The sequence below is a fragment of the Dreissena polymorpha genome, chromosome 1 (assembly GCF_020536995.1).
Source record: "Dreissena polymorpha isolate Duluth1 chromosome 1, UMN_Dpol_1.0, whole genome shotgun sequence".
Taxonomy (NCBI): Eukaryota; Metazoa; Mollusca; class Bivalvia; order Myida; family Dreissenidae; genus Dreissena; species Dreissena polymorpha.
Genome location: NC_068355.1, coordinates 5,569,676 through 5,588,184, shown reverse-complemented (window position 1 = coordinate 5,588,184; position 18,509 = coordinate 5,569,676). Strand labels below are relative to the sequence as shown.

Genomic DNA, 18,509 nt, shown 5'->3' with positions numbered 1-18,509 from the left:
TATGTGAATATGTTAACTCTTTCAGTGCTGGAACCGAATTTTGAAGGCCTTTGCAAACAGTTTGGATCCAGATAAGACGCCACAGAACATGGCGTCTCATCAGGATCCAAACTGTTTGCTATTCTTATAGTATTCTTTGAAAAAAATTAAAGAAAATGCTAATTTTAGAAATTCAGCAGACGGCACTTTAGCTGACGACAAATTTCCCAGCATGCAAAGGGATAAATGGTTGAAATGCAATTTTAACATAATACTTCTTTAGCATTAAACCATTTGTGCAATAAACCTGACAATTAAAAAAATATTAAATTGTTAACAGGTAAACTGGTGATAAGGGTAGGACAAACACTTATTGATTTCCATTAGGTAACACATACAAAACAAAACAACATCATTTCATTACAATTTTAACAAGAGATTGCCAAGCAATATTGTCCCCTATCGGTGAAACTCCATCATGGTCAGAAATGTTTTTTTTTAAATAATATATTTGTTGCCATAGCAACCAGAATTCTTGACGTAGGAACAAAATGAAATGACGTGCATAATCTCCATATTGCCATCTATCCATGTTTCAAGTTTCATGAAAAAATATGAAGAACTTTTAAAGTTTTCGCAGGATCCAGAAAAGTGTGACAGACAGACTGAATGACTGACAGAGTGCAAACCATAAGTCCCCTCTGGTTTCACTGGTAGGGTGCAATAAACGATCTTCCTGTCAGAAAAACGCTTGAACACTGAACAGTATTATATATAAAGGCTAAAAATTTCATAACACTCACATTGACACTAGATTGCTAAGATGTGTAAAACAGTGTTGCCTGTTTCGAACCTAGTGATGATTTTAACTCTTTTAGTAAAGGACCACAATCTTATGTCACAAGCCAATGAAAGGTATGTTCTGTGTGGTTTCAGAGAAGTTTTTTGAGGTTATTATGCTAAATAATTCATTATAAAACATTCCACCCACACACACTCACAACTCATGGACAAGGCAAGATTTGACCCCTGGGACATGTTTTGAGCAAACTTAGTAGAGGAACACCAGGAAATGTTACACACCAAATATTTAGCCACTGACCCTTATACATGTAGCTGTCAAGAAGATTTATAAAATATTAAAAACAATTCAATATAAATCCCCTGACCACAAGGACAGTGTTAACCCCTGTATATACACCTGTAACCACAAGGACAGTGTTAACCCCTGTATATACGCCTGTAACCACAAGGACAGTGTTAACCCCTGTATATACACCTGTAACCACAAGGACAGTGTTAACCCCTGTATATACACCTGTAACCACAAGGACAGTGTTAACCCCTGTATATACACCTGTAACCACAAAGACAGTGTTAACCCCTGTATATACACCTGTAACCACAAGAACAGTGTTAACCCCTGTATATACACCTGTAACCACAAGGACAGTGTTAACCCCTGTATATACACCTGTAACCACAAGGACAGTGTTAACCCCTGTATATACACCTGTAACCACAATGACAGTGTTAACCCCTGTATATACAGCTGTAACCACAAGGACAGTGTTAACCCCTGTATATACACCTGTAACCACAAGGACAGTGTTAACCCCTGTATATACACCTGTAACCACAAGGACAGTGTTAACCCCTGTATATACACCTGTAACCACAAGGACAGTGTTAACCCCTGTATATACACCTGTAACCACAAGGACAGTGTTAACCCCTGTATATACACCTGTAACCACAAGGACAGTGTTAACCCCTGTATATACACCTGTAACCACAAGGACAGTGTTAACCCCTGTATATACACCTGTAACCACAAGGACAGTGTTAACCCCTGAATATACACCTGTAACCACAAGGACAGTGTTAACCCCTGTATATACACCTGCGCAGGCTCATCAGGAACAACACTTTATGCATTTATGATATTTTTTGCTTCAAGGAAGTCTCTTTTTAGCAAAATTCAAGTTAAGGGTGGAAAGTGTCATCCCTGATTAGCTTGTGCAGACTGCACAGGCTAATCTGGAACGACACTATACGCACATGCATTAAACCTTTTTACACAAAGTGGGGCTAAAATATGTATGAATCATGTAACTACTCAAGTGCATGTTGTTTTGATCCCAGGAGCATGACTTGAAAAAAAATGTTTCAAGCCAAATATTCTGACTCTTCCTGTGTCAGACAAGATTTTTCAACTTTTTTACTATATCTATAAAGTCTATTATAATTATATGACCAGAAGGGATTTCAACAATGTATGTAAATGAGCTCTACCTGAAGTTTCATATCAAAACTCTACATAAATCCTGTGACCTCTGGGTCATGGCCCTTTATACCATAGGTGATCAATTTGAACAAGCAGTAGAGAACAAATAAAGGAAATTAAACGCAAAATATGCATTACACTTGCGATTTTTTTAATGTATTTTAGTTCTGGTGAACCAGATATAAAGCAGACTAAAAATAATTTAAATAACATTTGTTTACATGTGCACAGGGATGTCATTTGAATTCAAATGTTTATGCACGGCAGACAAAAGGTGGTATCAGCCTGAGCATGTACAGGTGGACCAAAATGCAACAAAATAAGTGTATCTTATTCTTGATTCTGCTACATTATCAACTTGGTGTCAAAAATCTAATTCCATTTTATGAAAAGTATATTTTGCTATTGCTTGAGGTCTCAGTTTTTTCTAGACTGCACACGTACCCATGTCTCTAAGCAGGGACTGTTTCTCCAGCAGCTCGTGTTTCTGCTGACTCAGCATGCGTTCCAGCTCCTGTTTGTGCCTCTCCAGTAGCTCCCTCTGTTGCACCTCCAGCTCTAGGGTCTTCGTGTGCTGCATCTCTATCTCCTTTATCTTCTTCTCATAACCATTCTGCAAGGCCGATCTGTCGTCTTTTTCCCGCTTTAAATCCCGGTCAAAATTCTGCACACGCTTTTCGAGTTTCTCTGACTTTTCCCTGCACTCGTTCAACTCGTCTTTGATTGGTTTGATTGTGGCAGTTAGTTTGCTGATCCTCTGAAGGTCTTTGTTTTGTTCTGCAGCCCACCGTGACACATCATTGCTAGGCAACCAATCAAGGTGGGACACTTGCGGGCGGAATTTTTGAAGGCATGATGGAATCTGCTGCTGTTGACAAATGCTTACTACGGTTTCACCACTCTGTCTGAAGCTTTTTTGCACTATGGAGCACGCGTCACAAGGTGTAAAAGCAGTCTCATTTGTCTGAGAGGCCTTGTTATATTCGTCTCTGCCTAGTAGTCCAAACTCTTTCAATTTCGAGGGATCTATACTCAGACCTGCATGCAGATAATATCTCAATAATATAATAAGTTTAAATGGTCTAACATATAAGTTGGTAGTTCAAATGTGCAATCTTAAAATTGACCAAATTCTATATACAAATTTGTATACAAAATACATGCATCTAACTATCAGAATTTGTAACATAAAACTTAGAAAAATATTATAAGAACAATAAAATTATATTATCAGTATATAAATATTTGGAAGATAACATAATAAACTATAATAATGTACATTGATAGTTTTATTTTACCACTGATCATTTCAGCTCTGTTTGGGGGTATAAGTCCACCAAGACCACCAGTCTTGGGTCTGTTGGAGGAGTAAGACTGCTTCAGCTCCATATCAAGTCTCCTCACCTCATTTTCTAAGTCACCAACCTCGCGGGACATGGCATTTTTCTGTAAGAAAACAAGAAAAAAATAGTCAATAAAATATTATATAATATAAAACATTAAAAAACACGTTGATTTGTTATTCAATTTGCCCTTAAACACCAAATTCTGTTCAGAAGGGAAAGGGAACTTTAAAAAAAAGTTCGTATTCAAAAACATTTTACTGAAAATAGATACTCCTAGAATTCCTGACAATATTTTTAATTGCCACAGTAGATGGCATTTTTCATTTTCAACACAGTAACAATTGACCCTAGTCATGTTATTTAAACAAAGCTGCATCTTTAAAAGTGTTTATACCTACCAGAGAGCAACTCAGCTATGCTAGCCTATTGATATCTCATCAAGTCTTCAACCTCCCCAATGCCACCAGTTGTAGAGACTGAACCAGCCCCATTCAATATCTATTCACTCTCTTTCAAGTGCAGGTTTAAAGGGGCCTTATCACAGATTTTGGCATGTTTCGAAGTGTGTCATTTAATTCTCTATATTGATTAATGTAAACATTGGATCTAAAAAGCTCCAGTAAAAAATCAAGAATAAAATTAAAACAAGGGCTCTTTGTCAAACATGCATGCCCCCCATATGGGCTCTCCGTTGTAGTGACAGCCATTGTGTGAATATGTTTTTTGTCACTGTGACCTTGACCTTTGACCTAGTGACCTGAAAATCAATAGGGGTCATCTGCCAGTCATGATCAATGAACCTATGAAGTTTCATGATCCTAGCCATAAGCGTTCTTGAGTTATCATCCTGAAACCATTTTACTATTTCGGGTCACTGTGACCTTGACCTTTGACCTAGTGACCTGACAATCAATAGGGGTCATCTGCGAGTCATAATCAATCTACCTATCAAGTTTCATGATCCTAGGAATAAGCGTTCTTCAGTTATCATCCGGAAACCATTTTACTATTTCGGGTCACCGTGAACTTGACCTTTGACCTAGTGACCTCAAAATCGATAGGGGTCATCTGCGAGTCATGATCAATGTACCTATGAAGTTTCATGATCCTAGGCATAAGCATTCTTGAGTTATCATCCGGAAACCATTTTACTATTTCGGGTCACCATGACCTTTGACCTAGTGACCTCAAAATCAATAGGGTTCATCTGCAAGTCATGTTCAATGTACCTATGAAGTTTCATGATCGTAGCCATTAGCGTTCTTGAGTTATCATCCGGAAACCATTTTACTATTTCAGGTCACCGTGACCTTGACCTTTGATATAGTGACCTGAAAATCAAAAGGGGTCAACTGCGAGTCATTATCAATCTACCTATCAAGTTTCATGATCCTAGGCATAAGCTTTCTTGATTATCATCCGGAAACCATTTTACTATTTCGGGTCACTGTGACCTTGACCTTTGACCTAGTGAACTGAAAATCAATAGGGGTCATCTGCAAGTAATGATCAATGTACCTATGAAGTTTCATGATCCTAGGCATAAGCGTTCTTGAGTTATCATCCGGAAACCTATTTTACTATTTCGGGTCACCATGACCTTGACCTTTGACCTAGTGACTTGAAAATCAATAGGTGTCATCTGCTAGCCATTATCAATCTACCTATGAAGTTTCATGATCCTAGGCATAAGCGTTCTTGAGTTATCATCCGGAAACCATTTTAATATTTCGGGTCACTGTGACCTTGACCTTCGACCTAGTGACCTAAAAATCAATAGGGGTCATCTGCGAGTCATGATCAATCTACCTATCAAGTTTCATGATCCTCGGCCTTAGCGTTCTTGAGTTATCATCCGTAAACCATTTTACTATTTCAGGTCACTGTGGCCTTGACCTTTGACCTAGTGACCTGAAAATTAATAGGGGTCATCTGCAAGTCATGATCAATCTACCTATGAAGTTTTATGATCCTAGGCCCAAGTGTTCTTGAGTTATCATCCGGAAACCACCTGGTGGACGGACCGACAGACCGACCGACGGACAGACAGACCGACATGTGTAAAACAATATACCCCCTCTTCTTCAAAGGGGGGCATAAAAACGAAAAAAGTAACCCTAAGCAGGACTCGAACCACTGACCCCTGGAGTCCTGGAGCAAAAAGTCTGCGCATTAGACCACTCGGCCATCCTTCCTTTTGTAATGAAAGATGTATTTTATACTTCATATAAGCCATCTTCGTAGTTGCGCAAAATATAACAACAACAACAACAGAACTCTCCAAATTATTCAATCGTTTCGCGTTGCAACGCTTTATAATTTTCAGGTTTTTAAATCGTCAAAAGATGCATATAAAGGCTTTTTTTGAGCATGGTAAATGTTTAGTATTATGGTCTCCTCACAAATATCATAACCAAAACGAAAATGTGCGAATATGAAACAACTTTTTTCAATTTTGTCGATTTACCAAACTGTGAAAAGGCCCCTTTAATGCACACATAATATTACTTTCAGATTTATTTTTCCAAAACTTTATTAACTTTTTGTATGAAATGACAAGTAATAGATATTTATATTTGATTGTTGAAAATATTTTAATGAATCAATATCTTAATTGAATCAGGTACAAATGATGCAAAAACTGAAAAAAACACTCAGTGAATATCTAACCTCTTGCACAGCTTGTTTCACAACTGTCTGCAGCTGTGAGAGCCTGGACCAGTATTTGCGAACGACGACACCCACAGATGTGCCAGCGATGTTGGTGTGCTCCGACTCCTTGCTCAATGTTCTCAGCAATCCCTCAGTGTAGCTGGCCATGACGTGCAGCAAGAGCACCAGTCTGACATGAATGTGAAGAATTAGTTGAAAATATCTGGTCCTTGGAGAAAATCTAAAAACTTTTCTAAAATTGATCACATTTCTTAAGTCTCTGACAATTAATATGAAGGTGATTTCAAATTGCATTTTTATAAGCTAGAAACATTTTTAAAATGATTAATTTCTTATCTTGAGACATTTATTTAAAATGTTCAAAAAGTTCTATGTAAGAATTTCCCTTTGAGATTACGTACTAGCCATTAAGTGCCAATGTCTTGAATATTCTCATGTCTGTTGAACAGGAGTTGCTTCAAAATGATGTCATATTTCAATAAGTTGTGACAAAATTCCATTAAAAAATATAACAAGCTTTACATTAATTTATCATGTAAAGAACTCATAAATACTATTTTGACCAACACTACTTTAAAAAAGTAATTAGGAATCAATGATATACATGACTTAAACAAGTTATTCTATAACCAGACAAAAATATTTTTTAGAAATCAAGGAAAGCTTTCATTCTTCGTACACAGCATAAAGTCACCATTCCTGCGTATTTGTGACATAAAAGCAAAGTACATATAACAAAGAGGATTTAATGCAAATAAATATTTATAAAAAAATAAATTCAGTTACATTTTAATAAAAACAAATATAAAACAGACAGTCCAGGATTTTTTATCTGATTTGGGGAAAGGGCCTGGCCTTTTTTGAGGGGGAAAAAATCGCGTGAAATGCCGGATTTTGGGGGAAAAAAATCACGCGAAACGCTGGATTTTTGGGAAAATAATTAAAGTCTTAAATAATCAATTCAACATATTTTGGTTTTTTTTAAAACAAATTCAATGCAACAGATAATTTAATTATGTAATATGTTATATTTTCTACACTGGATCAGGTAAACTTATGTATTTAAAGTTAAAAAAAATAATTTTTTTAGAGAAAAAAAGGAAGTCTAGGGGAAAATTTACCTGCTGAGGGGAAAAAAATCCGAGGGGAAAGGGCTGATTTTCGGGGGGTCCCAAAGAAGGAAAAAAAGCCCTTGACACTGATTTATAACAAGAGCACCGCATAACAGTCTCAAAGTCAATTATGACCATGTCAGACATCACTGACAACCAAGGCCTGTGGTTTATCAAAGAGATCATAGCCAGAGTTTTTTTCTTTTTCATTAAGCCAGAGTTGATCATGTATATATGGACATAAGTCATCAAGTATGTAATGAACATCAAAGAAATTATAATTATTTCATTTAAAAAAAACTTTTACAAATCAATCATTGGAGTTATAAATAATCAAGATAATAAATCTGTACAGTAACTGTGAAAAGAGCAATTCTTGGTAAGGAAATATATAATATGAGATTTATAATTATATAAATTACTTCCCTTGAAAATAATTATCTCTAACAAATCTCTATTTTTAGTAGCAAATAATTTAAAGCCACTACCTTGACTTGTGATTGACCACTCGAAATGTGCAGCTCCATGAGATACATTGTACACATGCATGCCAAATATATAAAGTGGCTATGTTCAATATTGAATAATTATCTCCCTTTTTAGAGCTTATTACTTCCCTTAAATTTGTATTTTTTACCGTAGACCGTAAAGGATGACCTTGACCATTTACCACAATGTGTTTGTCAGAAGCACAATGCAGCCTACTGCGTCGCTTTGATTTATTTAACAAAAATATATACGTGGGCAGGTCAGATAACTATGTCCATTTAAAGCTTATTACTTCCCTTGACTTTGTTTTTTTGACCCTAGACCGTGAAGGATGATGTTCACTTTGAAATTTTACCCCTCAAAATGTGCAGCTCCATGAGATACACATGCATGCCAAATATCAAGTTGCTATCTTCAATATTTAAAAAGTTATGGCCTATGTTAAGGTTTTAGCACGACGCCTATGGCTGACGTCGCATGGCAGACGACAAGCTGGCTATGACAATAGCTCGGGTTTTCTCCGAAAACAGCCTCGCTAAAAACAACAACTGCCAAAACACATGAAGTGTATCTAAAACTGTACCTATCTATAACAAGCTCATAAAGGGCGATATGTGCCACCTGTCTTTCTTCAGGGTCATCAGAGTAGCTGTAGAGGTCCAGGAGATCTTCAATGTCAAGGCTGACAGCCTGCTTGTCTGGAAACTTCCAGGATGTGCATGTCACTGTTCCTATTCTACAGAGACATGAGAAAGTGACTTCAATTCAATTATTTGGCATAGAAAGTTCACTCTTATTGTATGATAAAAAGCAAATCAACATGCCTAATTAAATAAATATTTACGCGAATTTATTTTCCTTGCAACAGTGTTAGTTAGATGCCAGCAATAACTTGGTGTATCTGCACACAGTTGCCAACAATGAAGGAATGCAATATAAGTTTCAGTGAGTGTGGGTGCAATATAAGTGTAAGAGCTAATGCACAGAACAGATTGTTTTCTTTTCTCATTATCCATTCCCAAAGAAAAAATGGCAGCTTTGTCTTTATTTTATGAAAATGTCCCATCATGGGTTGGACATTTACATCAAGAAATATGTTTCAGAATGAAAACATTATGAATATGATTACATTGTAATATAATATATTTTATTTTTTAATGTGATCAGCAAACATTTATGAAGACTTTTAATGACAGTTTCTTATAGGTGTTAATCAATTTACTTAATAAATAAATGTTCAGGATTAAGATGTGTCTATTCTAATAAAGGCTTGGCTAGGTAGATTAAATATGAAATATGAAAGATGAAAAATGACCACAGAATACAAAACGATTGAGTGACAACTATTAAAACAAAACAAGTCATATAAAAAGTGAACAAACATGTTATTCAGAATTTTGCCATTTATTTCGAACATAGTAATAAGTGATTGCATTGTGTGTTTTTTACCTTGATGTTATGTCAACAATACATGTTTGTACATCCTTAACATCATTTTGAAGGCTCTCCATAACACCAGCTGCACCAAGTAAATACGCCATTTTGATGGTTGATCTGAAGCAAACATATGACCGTGTATTACTTACAGCTGCACCAAGTAAATAAGCAATTTTGATGGTTGATCTGAAGTAAACATATCAAGTAAATAAGCCATTTTGATGATTGATCTGAAGTAAACATATCAAGTAAATAAGCCATTTTGATGGTTGATCTGAAGTAAACATATCTGTAAATAAAACATTTTGATGATTGATCTGAAGTAAACATATCAAGAATAAAGTAAATAAGCCATTTTGATGGTTGATCTGAAGCAAACATATCAAGTAAATAAGCCATTTTGATGGTTGATCTGAAGCAAACATATCAAGTAAATAAGCCATTTTGATGGTTGATCTGAAGTAAACATATCAAGTAAATAAGCCATTTTGATGGTTGATCTGAAGTAAACATATCAAGTAAATAAGCCATTTTGATGGTTGATCTGAAGCAAACATATCAAGTAAATAAGCCATTTTGATGGTTGATCTGAAGCAAACATATCAAGTAAATAAGCCATTTTGATGGTTGATCTGAAGCAAACATATCAAGTAAATAAGCCATTTTGATGGTTGATCTGAAGCAAACATATCAAGTAAATAAGCCATTTTGATGGTTGATCTGAAGCAAACATATCAAGTAAATAAGCCATTTTGATGGTTGATCTGAAGCAAACATATCAAGTAAGTAAGCCATTTTGATGGTTGATCTGAAGTAAACATATGACAGTGTATTACTTAATTGAAAAGATGACTTAATCATCACATAAAAAATATAAACTCTAGTGACACTGAAATTCATCTACCTTTTGTTGTTTTTAACCTTGCTACTATTTGTATGATTTACATTTTTTTGAAATCCCAATTTTAGAACTAAATTAAACGCATTAAAATCTCCAAAAAAACTATTCACATAAACCAGACTAAAAAAACTTACAGCCAGACCATACCTCCTATTACAAATTGGAGAAAATGGTCTCCTTAAATCCGAACCACACAACTATATTTTCGGACATACGGGTTTTCATCCATAATTTAAGACTCCAATTTTTTTGACAGTATATTTTTCAGCGCTATTTTACTAGATTTCTGCCCTGTTTTCTCTTATCTGGGACCCTTCTATCATTGAGTTATACAACCTGATTAAGGTAATGAAACCTGTCATAGTATGCCCTTATTGAGATGGACCATTACAATTGCATTATTGGGTAGATAAACAATGTATACCGGTAATAAACAATGGTTTCACCCAACATAATTTGAAATGATATTGTATACAGGAAGCAGTATGGTTGTTTCATAACGTTTTAATATACCATTTCCGGTAAGACATTGTTAATTAAAAAAAATTATATTTAAAGCACAGAAAGGAGAGTACTACAGTTACCCAATAAAATTATTGCACATTTGTTTATTGATTTTATTTCAATATAATAATTTAACAAGAGCACCGCATAACGGGTGCCACGCTCAGCTGCAAAAGCTTGTCAGATTTTTTTTTTTAAAGGTCACAGTGACCTTGACCTTTGACCTAGTGACCCAAAATTGGTGTGGTGTGTAGAACTCGTCAAGGTGCATCTACATATAAAGTTTCAAAGTTGTAGGTGGAAGCACTTTGATTTTAGAGGCAATGTTAAGGTTTTTGTTTAAGTTTTATATTAGAGGTCACAGTGACCTTGACCTTTGACCTAGTGACCCAAAAATGGGTGTGGCATGTAGAACTCATCACGGTGCAACTACATATGAAGTTTCAAAGATGAAGGTGGAAGCACTTTGATTTTAGAGCCTATGTTTAAGTTTGATATTAGAGGTCACAGTGACCTTGACCTTTGACCTACATGTAGTGACACAAAAATGGGTATGGCGTGTAGAACTCATCAAGGTGCATCTACATATGAAGTTTCAAAGTTGTAGGTAGAAGCACTTTGATTTTAGAGCCAATGTTTAGGTTTTTGCACGACGCCTACGGCGGGCATCGGACGAGCTGGCTATGACAATAGCTCGGGTTTTCTCCGAAAACAGCCTCGCTAAAAACCAACATAACATTTATGTCTCTAAACTTTCGGATACTCAAACTTGTTGAATATTTTTCGTTTCTAAATTTTCTGACACATATTTAAAAAAATATTTTTAAAGGTCTGAAAACTTTTAGAGTTATAACAGTATGCATGACATCAACATCACAGAAAAATGGAATAACTAAACAATTAAAAAACCTTAAAATTCACAAAGCCTCAGGTTCAAAAATAAGATTTTATATGACCTCCAACACAGATTTAGACCTTCCTGTTCTTGCAAAACACAACCAATATTCCTCCAAAACCTAACCCAATCAAATAATCAAGGACATACAAATTCACATGATCATTATGGATTTTGCTAAAGTACATCATCAACGCCTCTTATATTATGGAATTAATTCAAATGCATGCCTCTAGATATTTGTCTTCTTAACAAATAGAACCCACACTATTGTTCTTGAGTGAAACATGTAAGACAAGGTACATGTAACCTCGGGAGTACCACAAGGCAGTCTTGGGACCCATCTTACATAAATGAATTTTCTGATAATATCAAACAAAGCACTCAGAGACTTTTTGCAGATGATAGCATCATCTACAAAAATATCAACAACCTCTCTGGTGCCCAGAACCTCCAGCTAGAAATTGAAGCTGTTGGTTGATGAAAGCAGGAATAGTTAATAAAATTTCACCCTGAATGAAACATCCTCAACATTACTCAAAAAAGAAATATCATCGTCTCATATAAACTACATGATCACATCCTTGAAAAAGTAACTCATGCTAGCCAAATATCTATGTCTTAAACTCCAAGATAACCTCAAATGGGAAAAACATATTAACTCAATCACTAACAAGAGGGCCTGAAAGGCCCAAGGTATCCCCCGCAACATATGCTTTGTTTGAGGATGGGTGCAAATTGGACGGATGAACATAATGATAGATGGACGGATGGAGGACAATAACACAAAACTAAGACAAAGGAAGGTTCTTAAGCCTTCACAATTTATTTAGGTGAATTAATAAGTCGTGCGTTTTCCACAAAAACATTCAACGTTTACATACGCTCAATTTTCAGAGTGTTGCAGAGTGAACACAACATCTGCCATGACATACCTGGAAATGTTTTGATGGTAAATCATTTATCATTGGGTACGGGAATCATTGGTGTCATTTTGGAAACATGATTAGTCACATGTATTCACTTTGTAAATCATACTTCATTTCCATGATGATGTTTGAGAGGATGATGGTTTACTTCATAAATATAATAGGTAACAAAGGGCCATAAGTCTGTTTTTAACAGATGGTGTACAATGCCATTTGGCGTGCATCATCCTCTTATGCATATATATATATACTCATATCAAGTTTAAATGAAATCCGCCAAAGCACTTCCAAGATATGGCTCCGGACACAAAAGTGCCGGACTGACAGCCGGACTGACAGCCGGACGGACGGACAACGCCAAAACAATATCCCTCCGCCTCTGGCGCGGGAATTCATTCATACCAAGTTTCAAAAAAATCCGCCAAAGCGCTTCCAAGATATGGCTCCGGACACAAAAATGCCTATAGTAAAAAGCATTTTTTCAAGATACAAAGGGCCATAAGTCTGTTTTTAACAGATGGTGTACAATGCCATTTGGCGTGCATCATCCTCTTATGCATATATATACTCATACCAAGTTTAAATGAAATCCGCCAAAGCACTTCCAAGATATGGCTCCGGACACAAAAGTGCCTATAGTAAAAAGCATTTTTTCAAGATACAAAGGGCCATATGTCTGTTTTTAACAGATGGTGTACAATGCCATTTGGCGTGCATCATCCCCTTATGCATATATATACTCATACCAAGTTTCAATGAAATCCATCAAAGAACTTCCAAGATATGGCTCCGAACACTAAAAAGCATTTTTTCAAGATACAAAGGGCCATAAGTCTGTTTTTAACAGATGGTGTACAATGCCATTTGGCATGCATCATCCTCTTATGCATATATATACTCATACCAAGTTTAAATGAAATCCACCAAAAAACTTCCAAGATATGGCTCCGGACACAAAAGTGCCAGACGGACGGCCGGACGGACAATGCCAAAACAATATACCTCCACCTCTGGCGGGGGATAATAATATGAACCAGGCCATAGGACTTTTTTGCCGCAACCTAACAATTAGCTCATCAAAAGTTAAAGATCATCATCATTCTTACAAAGCAATACACAACACAAGCTCAGAAACTACATGAAATATTGTAGACATCGGATCCTCAATCGGCCCACACTTGAAACACTCAGAACAAAATTCTTTCTAATCATGCTGGATAAAACTATCCAGCATGTAGTTGCTATCACTCCTCCTCCTTCCAATTTTCTTGTTCCTTTCGACCGCTGATCCAGACTGGCAGCAGTATTAAACCATTGCTTTAGAGTTAGACACATACAAACCTTAAAAGAATCTTATAAATTCTCATTTATATCTGAGTTAAAGGCTGAAATTCACTCTCTGCTGATATACACAGGCAGCCACAGTAGACATTTTCATAACACTTTCTCCTGTGGGTTACCAGACGTTTCCACCCTAAACCATTACCTTACTGTGGAGGTTTCCATCCCAAGTCGTTTCCTCCCAAGATGTTTCCTTCACAAATGAAAACAATATACATGTGGACTTTTCCACCCAAAAATGATATTGGATTAATTAAAGATAATTAGGTATTTTTTCCTGTGGCTGTGTGTCATTGTCCCCCATATACACCTGTGTACACTTACAATGTAAATAAGTTTTAATTAACAAAATTAACACCCAACAGAGCACCTTTGTTCAGTTTCACCCCCTCAACAATAAGCCGTGGCATAGAATCTTCTTTTGAGAAGGAGTGCTGTATCGGAAGAAGACCGTATAGAGGCTAAGAGATCAATTAACTAACGTTCAATTAGGTTAGGTTCTGTTCAATTTACTAAAGAAACATCGTTTAAACACATTGTTTTACAAAGTAGTGACCATTTCTTCTTTTTCTTCTTTTCTTTTATAATAATGGCTATGTTAAATACTGATACATTATGGCCATGCGTAAGGGGTTAAAAAGAAATAGATTGATAGGTTTCCAGAGTTACTCAATCCACTCAGGAAAATCCTATCAAATGTGATAAAAAAAGGTGCAAAACCTAACACCTTAAGCCCTTAAGACTTAAATATATACATATAGAACTGTGCATGTGGTGAGAATATTAGTCGAGTTAAAAACAGGATAAAAGCAGAATCATGTGATCTAAGGAAGGAACACTGATTTAAATCCAGGGATCGTATCAGCGCTGACAACATAAGATGGAAGTGTGTTCCATTGTACAACTGTTCTTGGAAAGAAAGAAAATTTGTGGTAATCAGCTGTACTTGGTGGTATTTGGTATGCCATGTGATGGTGATGGCGTGAGTGTCTAATGTATGGAGTGAGATAGTGAAGGGGATTGACATCAACATGATTATATACTATTTTATAGAACAAAATGAGTCTAGCTTGTTGTCTTCTTGATTGCAAGGTATTCCAATTCAAATCCTTAATTATCCCCACGCTTTTTGAAAAAAAGGTGGGGATATTGTGGTTATCTCCGCCGTCCGTCCGTCTGTCCGTCCGTCCTGGCCACTATCTCCTCCTACACTAAAAGCACTAGAACCTTGAAACTTACAAACATGGTAGCTATGAGCATATGTGCGACCCTGCACTATTTGGAATTTTGATCTGACCCCTGGGTCAAAAGTTATAGCGGTTGGGGTGGGGCCACGTCAGAAATTATCACTCATTTTTTTAGGTTATTTTACATTTACTTCTTTATTTCTACACCGATTCACTTCAAATTGATACTGGACCTCTCTTATGACAATACGGTCAATCTCAACCATGCATGGCCCCATTCCCAACCCTGGGGCGCCCCGCCCACATAGGCCACACCCACCAAAAATTTCCATTTACTATAATTTTTTCATTTCTACACGGATTCACTTCAAATTGATACTGAACTTTTGTTATGACATTAGGGTCAATCTCAACTATGCATGGCCCCAATCCCAACCCTGGGGCGCCCGCCCACATAGGCCACACCCACCAAAACTTGCCTTTTACTATAATTTCTTCATTTCTACACCGATTCACTTCAAATTGATACTGAACCTCTCTTATGACAATACGATCAATCTCAACTATGCATGGCCCCATTACCAACCCTGGGGCCCCGCCCACATAGACCACACCCGCCCAAAATTGCCTTTTACTATAATTTCTTCATTTCTACACCGATTCACTTCAAATTGATACTGAACTTCTCTTATGACAATACAGTCAATCTCAACTATGCATGGCCCCATTACCAACCCTGGGGCGCCCCGCCCACATAGACCACACCCACCCAAAATTGCCTTTTACTATAATTTCTTCATTTCTACACCGATTCACTTCAAATTGATACTGAACCTCTCTTATGACAATATGGTCAATCTCAACTATGCATGGCCCCATTACCAACCCTGGGGCCCCGCCCACATAGACCACACCTGCCCAAAATTGCCTTTTACTATAATTTCTTCATTTCTACACCGATTCACTTCAAATTGATACTGAACTTCTCTTATGACAATACGGTCAATCTCAACTATGCATGGCACAATAACCAACCCTGGGGCGCCCTGCCCACATATGTCACACCCACCCAAAATTGCCTTTTACTATAACTTCTTCATTTCTACACCAATTCACTTCTAATTGATGATGAACTTCTCTTATGACAATACGGTCAATCTCAGCTATGCATGGCCCCATTACCAACCCTGGGGCACACCTAGGTCAAACATTCGGCGTGGGGATACGCGTCGGCCTCTGCCGCGCCATTTCTAGTTATATTTGTGACCGTGCACGGTGTCTTGCTGTAATTATCTGTTACAAATCTGGCAGCATGACGCTGAACATTTTCAATTTTATCAATATCTTTCTGATGGTAAGGGTCCCACACACTAGAGCAATATTCAAAGGATGGTCTAACAATGCTGTTATATGCCACTGCCTTAGTTTCCATTTTAGAAGAATGTTTTTTTTTAAGAATCCTAAGCTCTGGCTTGCTTTACTACTAATTTTATTTACGTGAGGTGACCAGTTTAAAATTGAGCTTACTTCAACGCCAAGATAAGTGGCTTGGTTTACAACAGACAGAGGTTGATTGTGAAGAGTGTAGGCTGTTTTTAATGGTTTACGGTTTCTCGTAACATGCATGATATGACATTTTTCTATGTTAAAAGACATCTTCCATTTCAGCTCCCACAATGATAGACTATCTAGATCTCTCTGAAACTGAATAGTGTAAGCCAAAGTTTTTATGGATCTGTACATGACACAGTCATCCGCAAATAGACGGACTGTTTTACTTCACAGACGAAGGTAGATCATTAATGTAGAGCAGAAACAGAAGAGGCCCAAGAACTGATCCCTGGGGTACGCCAGAAATTACAGGGGCCATGGTGGAAGTTGCCCCATCTACAACAACCTGTTGACTACGGTTACCAAGAAAAGCTTTAATCCAAGATTGTGTAGTGCCCGTGATGCCATAATGGGCTAGTTTCAGCAACAATCTACCGTGATGTACAACATCGAAACTTTGCTAAAATCCATGATGGCAACATCCATCTGGTCTCTCTGCATGGTAGAAGCTAAGTCATGGATAAAACCCACAAGTTGGGTTTCGCAAGACCGCCGGGCTCGAAAGCCATGTTGGTTGTCCACCAGGATATTAAAGTGGTCAAGATGGTCTAAGATGTTACTAACAAAGATATGCTCCAGCAATTTACAACCAATACATGTTAATGAGACTGGTCTATAATTAGTAGCTTGGTATTTTTCACCTTTTTTAAAAATTGGAGCTACAAAAGCCATGGACCAGTCAGAAGGGACAGAACCAGAAATAAGTGATTTGTTAAAAAGAATTGTAAAAATAGGTGCAATTTCATTTGTACATTCCCGTAACATTTAAACAATAATCTGGTTCTTACACTAGCTGAAATAATTCGCGTTCAGAATAAATCTGAACGCTGAAACTCCGGTCTGCAAAAACCATAACGAACATTAAATACAATACTATTATATCAATATGCTTAGAATTGCAAAAGAACATAACCAACTCATAAAGTTTTAGTTAATTAGTCCATTTTTACCTCAAATAGCGTCGAATTGAAGTTAAAAGGCATAATTTGTTTCAGTTAAATTTCTGCTTAAATCGCAATACAATCACTGACCTCTCGCCATGTTATGAAATATTTAAATATCAACCAATCAGAAGAAGGCATACGGTGTAATATTCTGCGTTATAGATTAAAATCTACCTGCCGTATACAGCGGGCACAGCGATTGGAATTGAAAATGTGAGTAGTGTGTTGATTTAAATTGGTCAGGCGTGCAAAATTGAAAGAGTCATTACATAATTCTTACGGAACATTATTGAGAAATGAATTATCTACACAGGTATGTAAATATTATTGCAATCCGTTGATATTAACTGTCTGATATCGGGGCTTGAATGTTGCGCACCAAATTCCTTGCGCATCAATATAGACAAAGAAGGAAAACTCTCGCTATTAAAAAGATAGAGTGGACTATTGACGCCAAGAGTCTGCCAAAGAAAAAATCATCAAAAGACTCTTAAGGCGGCAATTTATATTGACTAGTTCTTACACATGCTCACACTCTCTTCAATTTCAACGATAAGAGTATCTTGTTACAGCTAAAGTTGAAGAGTGACAGTGAGAGCATGTCACCATGTGTAAGAACCAGATACTTGTTTATATGGTCACTTCATTGTACAACAATGTGTTTAAACGATGTTTCGTTAGGTAATTGAAAATGCTTTTTTGAAGTACCTGATACATTTAACGCTCAACATTTCAGCTTTAGAGATTTAAGCGCGGGTTACCTTTTTGATGCTTTCAAATGCGATTAAGGAATGACAGTTCCGCCATGTTGTTTACATATGTTACCAACGTTTCGAGTAAGGTGATTGGATCATCGTACAATGCATTAACGAAT

General features: G+C 36.7%; 1 protein-coding gene across 3 annotated transcripts in view; it reads right to left on the bottom strand.

Annotated features, from left to right (window-relative positions):
• LOC127869267 (coiled-coil domain-containing protein 157-like) overlaps window positions 1–18,506 on the bottom strand; it is a 29,997-nt gene extending 11,491 nt beyond the window's left edge. For all 3 annotated transcript variants that reach the window (XR_008044501.1, XR_008044500.1, XM_052411690.1), the window contains exons 1-6: window positions 18,397–18,506; window positions 9,336–9,440; window positions 8,470–8,622; window positions 6,283–6,454; window positions 3,565–3,712; window positions 2,711–3,304 (exon numbers count right to left, since the gene is read on the bottom strand). Coding sequence is in view for 1 of the 3 variants with exons in the window: in XM_052411690.1 (XP_052267650.1) it covers window positions 2,711–3,304; window positions 3,565–3,712; window positions 6,283–6,454; window positions 8,470–8,622; window positions 9,336–9,427 (1,159 nt within the window). In the remaining 2 variants the exon portion in view is untranslated. The remainder of the gene's footprint in view (window positions 1–2,710; window positions 3,305–3,564; window positions 3,713–6,282; window positions 6,455–8,469; window positions 8,623–9,335; window positions 9,441–18,396) is intronic.
• Between the last annotated feature and the right edge of the window lie 3 nt (window positions 18,507–18,509).